Source organism: Haliotis cracherodii, unplaced genomic scaffold (assembly GCF_022045235.1).
Source record: "Haliotis cracherodii isolate W230 unplaced genomic scaffold, xgHalCrac1.p SCAF_9, whole genome shotgun sequence".
Lineage (NCBI taxonomy): Eukaryota > Metazoa > Mollusca > Gastropoda > Lepetellida > Haliotidae > Haliotis > Haliotis cracherodii.
Genome location: NW_027266343.1, coordinates 6,498,296 through 6,514,425, shown reverse-complemented (window position 1 = coordinate 6,514,425; position 16,130 = coordinate 6,498,296). Strand labels below are relative to the sequence as shown.

The 16,130-nt window shown below is 40.4% G+C and overlaps 1 protein-coding gene across 1 annotated transcript; it reads left to right on the top strand.

Annotated features, from left to right (window-relative positions):
- Positions 1–6,989: 6,989 nt before the first annotated feature.
- Positions 6,990–8,321, top strand: LOC139453064 (soluble scavenger receptor cysteine-rich domain-containing protein SSC5D-like). The gene has a single exon (XM_071234688.1). The coding sequence runs from the start codon at positions 6,990–6,992 to the stop codon at positions 8,319–8,321; it is 1,332 nt and encodes a 443-aa protein (XP_071090789.1).
- Positions 8,322–16,130: the final 7,809 nt, after the last annotated feature.

Sequence of the window (16,130 nt, the reverse complement as noted above, 5' to 3'; positions counted from 1 at the left end):
CAAACATTAAATTGCCTCATTGCCACATCGCAACATATTTTATTGACGTCGTTTCTGAACACAACTCATTACATTGTCGACGATCATAGTTTCTCAACCAAACACATTACAACGTTGCATTGTTACAGCACAACATATTTTATTGAAGTATTTCACAAGCAGGTAATACAATGAGGACCAACAATTATAAGCATTAAAAGCAACAGACACTATTCCACAGCGATAAAATGAAGCCATATAATCTTGATACACACATAGGTAATCATTTACATAACACCCGTCCCGTGAAGATCCGGGGTAGAATAAGTCTTCAGAAACCCATGCTTGCCGTAAAAGGCGACTATGCTTGTCATAAGAGGCGACTAACGTTACGGGGTGGTCAGGCTCGCGGACATGGTTGATGCATGTCATCGTATCCCAATTGCATGGATCGATGCTCATGATATCAATCACTGGATTGTCTGATGCAAACTTGATTATTTACAGACCTCCAGGGTATTGCTGGAATAATGCTGCGTTCGTCGTTACGCAACAAACAAACCATCAAACAAAACATAGTTATTTTTGCTGTAAGGATGTGGTATATTGCAAAGCGCAGACAGGCATGTTTACACTGATATCAGAGCAAGTCTTCTCTTCAAGTATGGCTCGATCTTTAAACTGACACCCCGGATCGCCTCCATGGCTTAGTAGATACAGCGTCTGCACCGAAAGACCTTGAAAGATGGTACGTATTGTTACCCAGCCTGATGCTCGGTGTGGATACAAGGTCGCGGCTCGGATTCAGTATACTGTGCCTGAGTGAGATACCCATGTTAAACTCCGGCATTTTATATATCAGATGGGTAGCACAGGTACCCATGCGCGCGCACACACACACACACACACACACACACACACACACACACACGACGTTAAACCCCATTTCACCTCACCTGTTCATAGCGTCGTTAAACATCACTTACTCACACCTTCGCTCAGCTATCTGTGATGTTGTTTCGTACACATGCTGACATTCACAAACTTTTGTAAGATGGCATTTTCAGATACAAGGTCGCATATGAACAGCAAGTATGTCTTATTAAGGAACAATATTTTCTTAGCACAGGACGACTTCTTAAACTGCGAGCATGAGACATGTTCTCAACGAAGGTTGATAATGGCAGCGACTTGAGCTCGTAATGGGCGAGAGCCCCCAACACGGGGTACCTGTCGCGTGACACGCCCTTCTCACTGCCTGGGGGACCAACACTATCTACAAAGATGTTTGCCGACTGAGTGATGGGAAGGAAATTCTCAAGTGGCGACAATTGGTATATTTTCCTCGACCTTCACGTTACGCACGTGCCGAAGTATCAATGCACGTGCAAACTGTAGCGGTGATGCTGGTGGGCGCTGCAGGGGGTCCTAGTGTGGCGGCTGCGCAGCAGGAAGTGGGTCGGGGAAGACGTCAGTTCCGCGGTGAATAGAAGTGACTCTTCTAATTGCTTGTTTTGTTTCATGGGGATCTTTTGTTTAGGTGAAGAAAATGTTTGACGGTTGTTTGCACTTATTAAATCTCTGCTGTAATTAAAATCCCCCTTCAAGCCTTTCTGAAACCGGTCTTCCGGTGTTTACATGCTTGTCTCCATGATGAGGAAGACGGACTTTAATTGGATTGGTATGAAGAGCACACATGATAACGACCACGTGGCGGGCGGGCGGGTAGGTTGGCGTTTGTGTGATGTCACTGAAGAATGACCGGAGAAAATTATTTTATCAATTCAAACAATTGAAAATATATGTAAAATGTACACCACGATCCAAAATCAATCATAGGCCATACTGTCAAACAAATTTATCACCTGTGTTGGATGTTGGCTAAATATGAAACAAACAAGAAATGGTTATTCAATTGTAAAGTATATGATACTGGTGTCAGAGTTGTGTTTTGGTCCTTCAGTGTGCAGGCTGCGGCGACTGTTTCCAGCTAATTAAAATTTTGAATTTTTTTGTATGGTTTTGCTCAAATCCAATTTTTAAGTGTATGCTTTCTTTTGCCCGTCAGAAACTTCACATTCCAGATATAATTGAATGTGAATAAGTATATTTAGATCATACGTCAATATAACCATTTGTTATTCCGGGAGATATTCTTAGAATATTGATATCAGCGGCGTAAAACATAATCACTCACTTACTGACTACTGTTTGTTTGTTTGTTTGTTTGTTTGTTGTTGAACGCTGCGCTATTCCAGCTACATGACGGCGGTCAGTAAATTATCGAATCTGGACCAAACAATTTAGTGATCGATATGAAGACCATCGATCTAGGCAATCGGGATAAGATGACATGCTGTTTGATTGTTTGTTTGTTTGTTGTTTAACGCAGCACTCAGCAATAGTCCAGCTATATGACGGCGGTCTGTAATTAATCGGGTCTTGACCAGACAATCCAGTGATTTATATCATGAACATCGATCCACGCAATTGGGATCGGTGACATGCATCAGCCAAGTCAACGAGCCTGACCACCCTATCCTGTTCGTCGCCTCTTACGACAAGCATGGGTTGCTACTGAATATAGGAACATTAAGAGTTAGATTTGATGTTGATCTCGAGGTTGTGGTCGACAGGTGGCATCTGATGACAGATTCATATTTTGACGTGTTATCACGAAACCACGTGTCTGGAAGTCTACCTACACAGAAAATTCACACAACCCTGAAGCAATTATTTATTGCAGGTTTACATAAACAGTTTAAACCGGGATCCGAACCCATGTGTTTCTTGCAAGACTAATAAGGGGAGCAACTCTGGACGGTCACGTGTATACTCAACCGACTATACTCAACTGCAAAAGTAATGGTGACCGTATATTTATTTATGGTTTTAAAATTTGTAAAAAAACCCCCAAAGATCCCCCTATTTTTAAGCTTTGAAGTATATTTCATTTAACATTGAGGTAGATGGACCCGATAATTTACCCCAACGTTGCATTGGTTTCTGATTGAAATTCAACCACATTTTATATTTTCAACTGAAATTCAGTCGAATTTGCAGTTTTTGTTTCTGTACATTTGTCTTACCTTCCGAATAAAGGCGGTTCTACTTTGTACGGTTCGTCACTTTATTGAATACCACTGTTACAGTTAATAATTTCTTTAAAAAATGAATTCATATAATCACAATCCCTTTTCCCTTGAGTATAAGAATGAGTGAGTGGGTTCAGTTTCAATTTTAACAGTACTCTAGTTATATCATAGCGTGTCAGCTCAATAGGGGAGAAAAGGCTAAAGTGATGCAGATCTTAGACGTATATCAACTAATAGGTCTGATAATGTAGCTTGTTTGTTTGTTCTTTTACGTCGCACTCAGGTCAAAGAGACAAGTACCTAAAGGGAATCGTTTCTCCTCATAACAAAATTGACATGTGAAGATTCCGGGATAGAATAGGTCTTCAGCAACCCATACTTGCCGTAAAAGGCGACTATGCTCGTCGTAATAGGCGACTAACGGGATCAGGTGGTCAGGCTCGCTGACTTGGTTGATAAATGTCATCGATCCCAATTGCGTAGATCGATGCTCATGATGCAATCACTGGATTGTCTGGTCCAGACTCGATTACTTTACAGACCGCCGTCATATAGCTGGAATGTTGCTGAGTGCGGCGTTAAACAACAAACAAACAAACAAACATAACAAAATTGGGCTTTTGTTGGATGTCAACTCTGAGCGTCGGTACGCGCTTTACTTAAGAATATCAAAACAAAACCTTCCAAAATCAATTTTAAAAAGAGATGATTTATAATATTCAACTCCGTCAAGTTTTATTTAATCTCAATCTCTACAATAAACAAGGCTGATTAATTATCTGTGTAAATAAGTCCATCAGGAACACCATGTACAAGTACACAGAAAATATCAATTAAGTCAAGTATCGCGGGGACACCATCACTGAAATGACGACACACCGTCGGAACAAAGCGATTTCATTAATTACCTCCCCTGTCGAAAAGTCTCTCCTCTCGGCAGCGCCAATCAGCGATCGTCATCGCTCCTCCACACACCACGTCTCAGTAGCTCCTCACACCGCCAGTGCTAATGAGAGCCACATAAGAGATAGGGGCAGGAGAGGGAAGTCGAGGGGACACGTGACTCGCGCTCACCCCCCGGGGAGTGGGGAGGAGAGATAGGCGCCTGGGGGTGGAGGTACATGGTGACGATAGTGTCAGGCTTCTCTCTACCCGGGGCTGTGTTCTTGTTTGGCGTTTACTCATTCATCGTCTTCCGACCGGACGGGCTGAGGCGCTGGTGTTTGGCTCAAGAGACAATAATTGGCCTGTTATGACGGTTTGACTTCTGATCTAGTCACGATACAATACTGTCTCTTGCCCTAGTACAACTCAAGTGTGAAAGCGAGATCTAGACCAGTTGCTCGTGGCCATTGCTCCTACCCGAAGAGGAAGACCAGCCGAAACACCGAGAAAATACACGCCCCTCATGACATCAATGAACTAAAAGTAGTATTTATGAATGTGTTTTCCAGTTTAGTGACATGTGTATTCACAAAATGTCAAAGGGCGATATTGTTGCATTTATCACGTGACCTACCTTGTGACGGCCACAGTAATTCCTTCAAAGCGATATTTTTAAAATATATTTTATGTTTGTTCAAGTCTTTGAAAGGCATTTAGAAGTGATACACATAAGGAAGAGATTTTTTAAAGGCATTTAGAAGTTAAGTTTCCACCTTTTATTATCTTATTTATCAGCGCCAATTATCTGTTGGTTTTCTTGTTAAGTTTCTACCTTTTTTATGTTATTACTTTCGTTGTTCTTACAGGTACATATATATGCTCTCTGACTCATAGCATTCATTCACCTGATGAAGGACTAAGCATATACTCCGAAACGTTGTGTTTCTCATAATTAAGAGAAAATCTCCATAAATTCTCTTCCTTTATATTTGTTGTTCGACCCCAGTCGGCACTATTCCAGCTATGTCACGACGTTCTTTAAGAATTGCATCTGGGACAGACAAACCAGTGGTTGATATTATGAGCATCATCCCATGCGGTAGCATGTCCTGTCCTACCGGTATTACCCTAACACTCAAACAATTCGCACAAAAAAAGAGTCTGATTGTTGCCTAAAGCCACATGGAACTCTTTTTTTTATTACAGAAACAATAAGTTTACAGTATATAGTTTACACGAATCTTAAATACATACAAGTTACAAAGCATATGTATTAATAATAACAAACAAAGCTTTTTCTGTCAGGATCTTTGTTGGATTATGTAGGTTCGTGGGTAAAGTCGAACAGATGGTGACTGAGTGACCAACATTTTGTGAACTGTGTATTTACATTGTGAAAATTATATATTTCTGTCGATTTTATATGAGTTGGTTATTTGTTGTTTAATGTGTTGGAAATTTGGTAGGGAGTCGGAAATGTTTGATTTTAATGTTTTGCTTTGTTACAGTTAATATATGATTTGAAACATCATTTCGTTTTTCTTGATATCCTAATAAAATTTTCAATATTGGAAATTTTGGTTTGAGTCCTGTTTTGTCTTTGGTCCATTTTTTTAAGGTTGTTCCAGACATGTTTTATAATTTCACAAGCAAAGAACATGTGCATTAAGGTTTGTTTATAAAAATTACAAAGAAATGATTCTTTATATCCCATTTTGTACAGTAACTCGTTTGTATTAATCTATGAGGACACGTTATATCTGTGGGGGCTACGATTAATCATTTGCCAATCCGTCATGTTAAGGGCAAGATCTAGTTCCACATGGCAGAACTCATGCCACACGACGGAGTTTATAACTGAACGCTTTTTATCCGGTTGTGGAATAATATTTTGGTGGCCGTTTTGCTGCAAATTACACGTGCCTTACATTTTTCGTATTTTAAAAATATTATATAACACATCCACATTGGTTGTTATAACGTCATGTTATTTCCCAATGTTCCTGTCATTACAGTTTAACGTCATGTTATTTCCCAATGTTCCTGTCATTACAGTTTAACGTCATGTTATTTCCCAATGTTCCTGTCATTACAGTTTAACGTCATGTTATTTCCCAATGTTCCTGTCATAACTGTTAAACGTCATGTTATTTTCCAATGTTCCTTCCATTACAGGTTAACGTCATTTTATTTCCCAATGTTCTTGTCATTACTGTTTAACGTCATGTTATTTCCCAATGTTCCTGTCATTACAGTTTAACGTCATGTTACTTCCCAATGTTCCTGTCATTACAGTTTAACGTCATGTTATTTCCCAATGTTCCTGTCATTACAGTTTAACGTCATGTTATTTCCCAATGTTCTTGTCATTACAGTTTAAAAATACGGCAACCCAGTGCCGGAATTCAAGATAACTTTAAAAATGAAATATACAACATTCATCATTCTACTCATATAGACGTGGAATTTAACAAAAAATAATCACACGAAATTGAAGTGTTTGGTTTGTGTATTGAATAACGTTGCATTCAATTGTTGTTTAAGCAATTATCCAAAGTGTCATTGTGGACAGTTTTATGCAAATCTGTGTCAATATTTATTGGGCATGTAAATATATTATGTACAATGTATATAGAATACAGGAATTTGAACAAATTGTTAATGACAATGCTTGTTGATTTGATTTGTTATTACATGGCAACGCACAGGTAACAATAAAAGAAATGAACATGTATTCAAGGCAGTAAAAGATTTGATTAAGTCGTTATTGTAAATATGTCTTCTTATTTTATGCAATCCCTCTGTTTTTTACTTCCTTTTTTATTAATGTAACAATATTGTTTGTAAATGTGATTTGGAGAAGGTTTTCCTAAGTTGTCATATCTAGTGCGCAATCCTTTTCACGCTTTTGTGAATATAATATGTTTCAACTAAACTATCCCATTGAGAATGGCATGGCCGATGTTTTCTGATAACCGTAAAATCTCGCCTACAACAATGCCTTAAAGTGTCACCATCTCGTCTTCGATAATGCCTTACAGTGTCACCATCTCGCCTTTAACAATGCCTGACTATGTCACCATCTCGCCTACAACAATGCCTGACTATGTCACCATCTCGCCTTTCACAATGCCTGACTATGTCACCATATCGCCTTTAACAATGCCTGACTATGTCACCATCTCGCCTTTAACAGTGCCTGACTATGTCACCATCTCGCCTTTAACAATGCCTGACTATGTCACCATCTCGCCTTTAACAATGCCTGACTATGTCACCATCTCGCCTTCAACAATGCCTGACTATGTCACCATCTCGCCTTTAACAATGCCTGACTATGTCACCATCTCGCCTTTAACAATGCCTGACTATGTCACCATCTCGCCTTTAACAATGCCTGACTATGTCACCATCTCGCCTTTAACAGTGCCTGACTATGTCACCATCTCGCCTTTAACAATGCCTGACTATGTCACCATCTCGCCTTTAACAATGCCTGACTATGTCACCATCTCGCCTTTAACAATGCCTGACTATGTCACCATCTCGCCTTTAACAATGCCTGACTATGTCACCATCTCGCCTTTAACAATGCCTGACTATGTCACCATATCGCCTTTAACAATGCCTGACTATGTCACCATCTCGCCTTTAACAATGCCTGACTATGTCACCATCTCGCCTTTAACAATGCCTGACTATGTCACCATCTCGCCTTTAACAATGCCTGACTATGTCACCATCTCGCCTTTAACAATGCCTGACTATGTCACCATCTCGCCTTTAACAATGCCTGACTATGTCACCATCTCGCCTTTAACAATGCCTGACTATGTCACCATCTCGCCTTCAACAATGCCTGACTATGTCACCATCTCGCCTTTAACAATGCCTGACTATGTCACCATCTCGCCTTTAACAATGCCTGACTATGTCACCATCTCGCCTTTAACAATGCCTGACTATGTCACCATCTCGCCTTTAACAATGCCTGACTATGTCACCATCTCGCCTTTAACAATGCCTGACTATGTCACCATATCGCCTTTAACAATGCCTGACTATGTCACCATCTCGCCTTTAACAGTGCCTGACTATGTCACCATCTCGCCTTTAACAATGCCTGACTATGTCACCATCTCGCCTTTAACAATGCCTGACTATGTCACCATCTCGCCTTTAACAATGCCTGACTATATCACCATATCGCCTTTAACAATGCCTGACTATGTCACCATCTCGCCTTTAACAATGCCTGACTATGTCACCATCTCGCCTTTAACAATGCCTGACTATGTCACCATCTCGCCTTTAACAATGCCTGACTATGTCACCATCTCGTCTTCAACAATGCCTGACTAAGTCACCATCTCGCCTTTAACAATGCCTGACTAAGTCACCATCTCGCCTTTAACAATGCCTGACTATGTCACCATCTCGTCTTCAACAATGCCTTACCGTGTCACTATCTCGTTGCGCCATGACAGAAATGTACACACCATTTTGTCTTCGACAATACTGTATGCCTGACTATACCACCACCGAGCTGACTTTACATGCTTGTATACCCCAACAGCCTTTAACAAAGCCTTTCTATGTCACTATCTTGTCTCCAAGAAGGAGTTACCTCGTCAACATATCGCTGCCTTTAGAATATTGTGTACACTGTAACATATGCCTCAATATGTTTAACTTCCCATGCAGCATTCAACAATGAGCTACTGTTACTATGTAGCTATCGTTAGAGAGTATGTACACACATTCGCACAGATATTGATCGAGAGAGATGACAGGCGGGGATGAAATCTCGCGTGACTTCACCTTGCCGTGGGACATGTTTCTCCTGCTTTATGTTACGAAAGACATAACATGAGAAATGTCTAAAACGAATTAACAATCAAATTGGTTATCAACTAATTCTTTATGAGTGAACCCAAAGTATTGCACAGGCAGGTCGTATGTCGTCGAGGAGGGTGACAACATTTGTTTAGGCTTCATAAAGATTGGTTATTGACAAAGGGTAATGTTACATTCTGATGCTCTTCCTACCTTTTCTATCGCTTTAAGTTAACTTAACGATCTGTTTATCTCTGTCTGTTCACAATGTATCTTGATGACGGTATATCACGGATTGTCATGCACTTTTGTCAGAGCTCGCACGCTCTTGTTCTCGGCGGTCTGTCACACTCCTGTTCTCGGCTATCTGTCACACTCCTGTTCTCGGCGGTCTGTCCCGCTCTTGTTCTCGGCGGTCTGTCACGCTCTTGTTCGCGGCTATCTGTCACGCTCCTGTTCTCGGCGGTCTGTCACACTCTTGTTCTCGGAGATCTGTCACACTCTTGTTCTCGGCGGTCTCTCTAACCCCTGTTCTCGGCGGTCTGTCTCACTCCTGTTCTCGGCGGTCTGTCACGCTCCTGTTCTCGGCGGTCTGTCACACTCCTGTTCTCGGCGGTCTGTCACACTCCTGTTCTCGGCGGTCTGTCACACTACTGTTCCCGGCGGTCTGTCACGCTCTTGTTCTCGGCGGTCTGTCACGCTCTTGTTCTCGGCTATCTGTCACGCTCTTGTTCTCGGCGGTCTTTCACGCTCCTGTTCTCGGCTATCTGTCACGCTCTAGTTCTCGGCGGTCTGTCACACTCCTATTCTCGGCGGTCTGTCTCACCCCTGTTCTCGGCGGTCTGTCACGCTCTTGTTCTCGGCTATCTGTCACGCTCCTGTTCTGGGCGGTCTGTCACACTCCTGTTCTCGGCTATCTGTCACGCTCTTGTTCTCGGCGGTCTTTCACGCTCCTGTTCTCGGCTATCTGTCACGCTCTTGTTCTCGGGGGTCTGTCAAGCTCCTGTTCTCGGCTATCTGTCACGCTCTTGTTCTCGGCGGTCTGTCACACTCCTATTCTCGGCGGTCTGTCTCACCCCTGTTCTCGGCGGTCTGTCACGCTCTTGTTCTCGGCTATCTGTCATGCTCCTGTTCTCGGCGGTCTGTCACGCTCCTGTTCTCGGCTATCTGTCACGCTCTTGTTCTCGGGGGTCTGTCACGCTCCTGTTCTCGGCTATCTGTCACGCTCTTGTTCTCGGCGGTCTGTCACACTCCTATTCTCGGCGGTCTGTCTCACCCCTGTTCTCGGCGGTCTGTCACGCTCTTGTTCTCGGCGGTCTGTCACGCTCCTGTTCTCGGCTATCTGTCACACTCCTGTTCCTGGCGGTCTGTCATGCTCCTATTCTCGGCGGTCTGTCACACCACTGTTCTCGGCGGTCTGTCACATCCCTGTTCTCGGCGGTCCGTCACGCCCCTGTTCTTGGCGGTCTGTCACACCCCTGTTCTCGGCGGTCTTTCGCGCTCCTGTTCTCGGCGGTCTTTCGCGCTCCTGTTCTCGGTAATCTGTCACGCTCCCGTTCTCGGCGATCTCTCACGCTCTTGTTCTCGGCAGTCTGTCACGCTCCTGTTCTCGGCGCTCTGTCACGGTCGTTTTGTCAGCATCTATCACAGAGAAGCACCTTACTAGAAGCTTCTCTCCTGAACAGCTTTGCAATAATGTTAAATTTGACGTTGATACGAAACTGTATTCTTGAAATGGCGTAAACACTGACTGACTTCTTTCTCATTCCTGGGAAACCCTCAGGGAATACCCTTGCATGACTAAATACAGAAGCGTTGTTTCTGATCATTCTGCGTTTAAGTATACTTTAGTCACAGAGTTCGACTGAATGTTTGCTGCGACCCATCCTAAAGAACAAAACGATGAAATGAACATACAAACTTTCGTCTCGATCCCTGCCTACACTAAGAGTGACAGTCTACAGTAATCAATTAATTTACCTCAGTATCTATGTGTCTGATCCTTATAATCACCTTTCAGTGATCGGCCAACTGACCAATGATGACCACAGGTTCAGCAAGAACTTCGGAAATCCAATCTCCGACGTTCATTAAGTTTGGACCTCACTCTATGAAGGTTCAAACTCCAATGAACTCTTAAATCAGTAAATTCTTAATTGTCTTTTTGATAAGTTATGATGAAATATCGGTTCATTGTTATGCTCAACAGATTTGTGTGTTTGTTTGTTTGTTTAACGCCGTAATCCAATGTGTAACATCATGAGCATCGATCTAGGCTTCTGGGATACCATGACATGCATCAACCAAGTCAGCGAGCCTGACCCTCCGATCCCGTTGGTCGCCTTTTACGACAAGCAGAGTCACGTTACGACAGCATGGGTTACTGAAGATCTATTATAAACCGGATCTTAATGGGTCCAGTGAGGTGCACAGTACCTATGTCGCCTTTCACTGCTCCATTCGAGGGTACGGCAGTGTGAAAGGGACAATGTGAGGTGTGACTTACACTGTGATATCTTTTTAGACAAATGCTTGTTAGTTCAGTTAAAAGACTGTCAAACTTTAAAACCAATTAGTCCATATTATATCGTAATTATTATTAGTATTCAGTTATCGTTATATCTACATGAGCAATGCTATGTTTTCCTTGAAGTATATGACATCACGAGACATACAGCAATTGTCCACATAAGTTCTGGTCACTTGAAAATATGTCTTAGTTTATATATTTCAGAAACATTCATCATCTCGATTTTAAATTAATATCTCCAGCAATGAGGACTGTTTAATTGTTGATGTCAGTGTGTTATCTAAATCGAACAAAAGGACACTGGACCTTTTTAATATTTATTTTACATCCAGCTGTTGACTTTTCACCCAAAATTAAGTTAAGATGAAGTACAAATTCTAGCTTTGACAGTTTCAACACAAATACTGATTGTAAGCCAGATGCAGTTAGACCAGATTAATCAGATATAGAGGGCTGTTCAAAAGCCGGATTTTTAGAATTATTCGTTTGTTTAGTTTTGTCTGTGTAATATGGACACACTAAAAGTGGTATTCATATTTTAGTCAGGATTTTTTACATTGACATTTTTAGCAGAAAGTTTCACAAAGAACAACATCTAGCTTATAAAGGCTTTGTTGATCATATGTAATGTAAAATAAAATATATCGATATTCATAATATATCCTTCTGGCGAGATGGTTCGCTGGAGTATCGCTAAGCTGACGAACTGCTTTGTGTATGAGAAGAACGCTTGAAGACATGAAGAACGGTTGGATTTTTAAATATGTCAGAACATATATTGCATGTTTATATTTAGTAAAATATTACCTTGTGCTATCTATGTACATGCGATCTGAGACCATATAATTCGTATGTACATAGATAGCATAAGGTAATATTTTACTAAATATAAACATGCAATATATGTTCTGACATATTGAAAAATCCAACCATTGTATCTATTATATGGTCTCTGATACGATGTACTGTAAACCTACACGAGACAGTGACGGAACGTGATGGGAGAGCGAACTCGTGAGATTTTTCATTGATTGTGTAAACCATTCGAATTCATCGGAAACTCGTTTAATCTTGAGACATCCATTGTATTTATCTGCCTGTATTACCAAAGAACATCCCTATTTCTTTTGTTTTGCACAAATGCATTCATTTAACCATTTTACTTGTCTATTCGTAGTTGGCGGGGGTTAGGTACTCATCTTAGATGACTTCTTTAAAGGTAATACTAGTATCATTTTCATTTCACAGCATACACACATTCATACTAAAGGTTAAATTCAAAATGTTACCGCCAATTTTAAAACAATACTGATCACTCAATATGTACACTGGCAGCACTTTTGTATTACAGTATGTCAAGCATTTGGGCAAGAAAAAACAAGAAGACTCGAATCGTTGTTATAATCAGCACCAAAAATGACTGCAACGACAAACACCAATGTAAAGATAATTGCAACCAAGTTTTCCCCACATGTAACCATCCTATTACCGATGTAAAGATGATTGCAACCAAGTTTTCCCCACATGTAACCATCCTATTACCGATGTAAAGATGTTTTTGAAAACAGTGAAGCTCTTAACCTCTGAAATAAGATTACGGTCATATTTCTGTCATATTTCCATCCCCATCCCACCACCTTCCTCACCAATATGATAGAAAGAAAATGGAAATGCTTGGCCCGAAGCGCAACAACAGACACTACAGAGCTATCGATCAATGGATGACTTAATGTCAGTTACAGGTTCATTGGTCAAATGCAAATAGATTAACCATGAACCCTCACGATATTTTGGTGTGTTTGGCAGGGTTTCTTAAAATAAAATAAAAATTGTTTTAGTAAAATATTCTTTTCTGAAACCAGCTGCTTTTATACTGTCATTCATTTAAAGCCAAATGCGTCGTCATTTTCTAAAATAACCCCCATGACAGTGGCAAGAAAAATATCCCTATAATTATTAGGGACATTCGTTTTATAAATACAAATATAAAATATTGTTCTAAATGGGAGATACAAGACCACTGTTTGGAACAAAATTGAATAAAACTTGTAGGTATAGCACATAAATGGTACAGTAGTTTTCTGGGAACATATCCGATGCCACTGCCGATGGTGACCTGTCTGATTCCAAATTGCTGATTTTGGCCTTATGATCTTCGGAAGCATATAAAAAACCCAACTTGGTACACGTAATACAATCATGCGATTTTTCATGTATAATTACTCAAAAAGAGGTTTTCGATTCTCGATTGAGTTAACCGATTATCACCATACGCATCAAGGGACGTATCTGTGAATATGTGAGGTTTAAGTCCACAAAAATCCTCACAATCTCTCGTAAGAATAAGAACATTAACCGCCATCCACTAATATATATTTTTCGTATCAGAGGAGAAACAGGTTTAAGGTTTGAGATATGTATTCGTTTTTTTACGTTAAATTAAATCATTCATTTTGTGTAATAGGCCCATATTTATATAAATATGATGTGTGTATACCACAATAAAGAGAATGGGAATAGGCCCATAAACTTTCATTCAATATTTTGGTTGTCTTTTTGTAGTGGGTGTTGGCTACTCATTCTAAGATGACCTCCGGAAAGGGAATTTTTTTCTGTTTCAAAACATAGAAATAGTTGTTTGCATCATTATTAACAACAGTGTGTAAGTAGTTGACTTCAACATTCACTTCGTCAAAATGCAATTGTAGAATTGTAGACTTCCAAAACCGCTTTGTTAATATCAAATTACAGATTCCTCTCTTACTATTAGCAATATTTATATTCCATATTTATGAAATTGGGTCCAACAAGCTTGTAGAGGTGACGGGGCAGGGATTGTTGTTTGAAAATAATTTGTTTCAGAAAACGATTGTCCTCAAGCTTTAACCCCATCCCCCACCCCCAAATAATAATAATAATAATAATAATAATAATAATAATAATAATAATAATAATAATAATAATAATAATTTGCACTTTGGATATGCTAGTGATCCTAAAAAAACATCGGTTCCACCATTCTGTAAAACAAATATCTTATCTCTATCCGCCCTCTCCCCTCCTACCCCTTATATTAAATCCCTAAATATTTAAATATTTCTCATCCTCAAGTTATCTTTCTGCCAGACCGTCAAAGACGTTAAAATCTCAACATATGTGAAACGCGGGCCGGATTTTAAAAGACATTAGTAAGTTAATAAATCGAGTCTTATCCTAAATTTCATCATAGTCGAATCACAACAAAATGACTTAAACCCCTGTAAATCGCCAATACTGTGATTTAAACCTGATAGGATATGTTTGGGTGTTCAATCTGTGAATTGCTGGATTAACACAAATTAAAATGTGTGAAATAGCCAAAGACTCTTTAGGTGAAAGGTTCATTAATCGCCAAAATAGCCCGACAATGTTGATATGTTGATGGTAGCCTGATAAAGCATGCAGAGGAGGTAGATTTACCTGCCGCCCTCCCCCGTCACGGGTACCGCCCGTGTGTCCCCGACCCCAGTGTCACCGCCACGTCCCCATCCCCCGTGTACCCGTGTATCTGATTCCTGTGATAGGCCACCCTGAAGAGTAATAATCCTCTTGAATGCCTTCAATGGTGGTAATAGAGTGTCTGTCCACATGTTTACTTCCTAGCATGTGTTGTGAACAACATCGCCCTTCGCGCGCAACACGTGCGCGCACGTGTGGACGTCGTCACGAGTTCGTCAAAGTGTGTAATTTGTCTTGAGAAGCATAAGAAACCGTATCATCTACAAAAAGCCAGGCGCTGTGACAGCTCTGTGATGTTGAAAGTCATCGACTCATTTCGTGGGGTTGTAAATTCAGCACCGTATTCCATATATGGCTTCTCAGACGACACGCTGCCAAGATGGCTTGTGTTCAGTTTCAAAGTGATTTCCTCGCTTTTTCTTGGATTCGCCCCATCAACCAATCAGAAGTGTCGTTTGTGGCTTCTCCAATCTCATTAGCCAATAAGCTGGTAATGAAAGCCTCCAGAGAACCCACAAGCTTCCCTCGCTGCAGATTGAGGAGGCACAAATAAAAAGATGGCGAAACCTTAGATCTGCACATGCGCGCTATAACCCTGCGGCGGACGGCGATAGCTTTTAAATCACTGTCGTCTCAATTTTCGATGTGTACCAGGTATTGATGACTGGCCGTCTTATTTAAACACCACACTCAATTAAAAGATGGACTCATTTGCAAGACGTTACTTTGGCCGGTCAGCACACCACACCAAGGTAAGGCCACCGTTTCACTTGTGTTTGTAAAGTTCGTATTTCTTTCATAAATCTAGTTCCAAAAATCGGCTACAAAAAGTGTTAAACGGTTATACACTGATAGCTTGCAATTCAAATGCCAAACATATTTAAAGACACATGTACTGATATTTGACAAATTTAAGTTCGCTAACCATCGAATATGCGTGGCTGAATTTAGAAACAGTTTGATTAAATTATTTCAACAGTTCACAAATCCTTTCGTACACTTCTTCGGTGATATCAGCCGTTTAACGTCCTTAATTTAGTGATTTTAAAAATTGAATGCTTATTCTTAATTCTTCGGGCAACTCACAAAATATTTACAAATTATATTCAACATTCCACACAAAAATATCTGTACTAACAGGAGTGTCTCAATATAGAGAGGATTAAAATAGTGAAATGATACTGTTTTACATATTTAAAAATTTTACTGTTTAGTAATATTTGAACTCTTAGCAGTATCAGTAAGATTTAAAATATTTTCATATTGATGTACTTTCAGTTGTTGAATATATTCTTTTCAGAATTTCA

What these genes read in the sequence shown, in the direction of transcription:
- LOC139453064 (XM_071234688.1), top strand. Translation starts at nt 6,990, where the DNA reads ATGCCTTACAGTGTCACCATCTCGCCTTTAACAATGCCTGACTATGTC.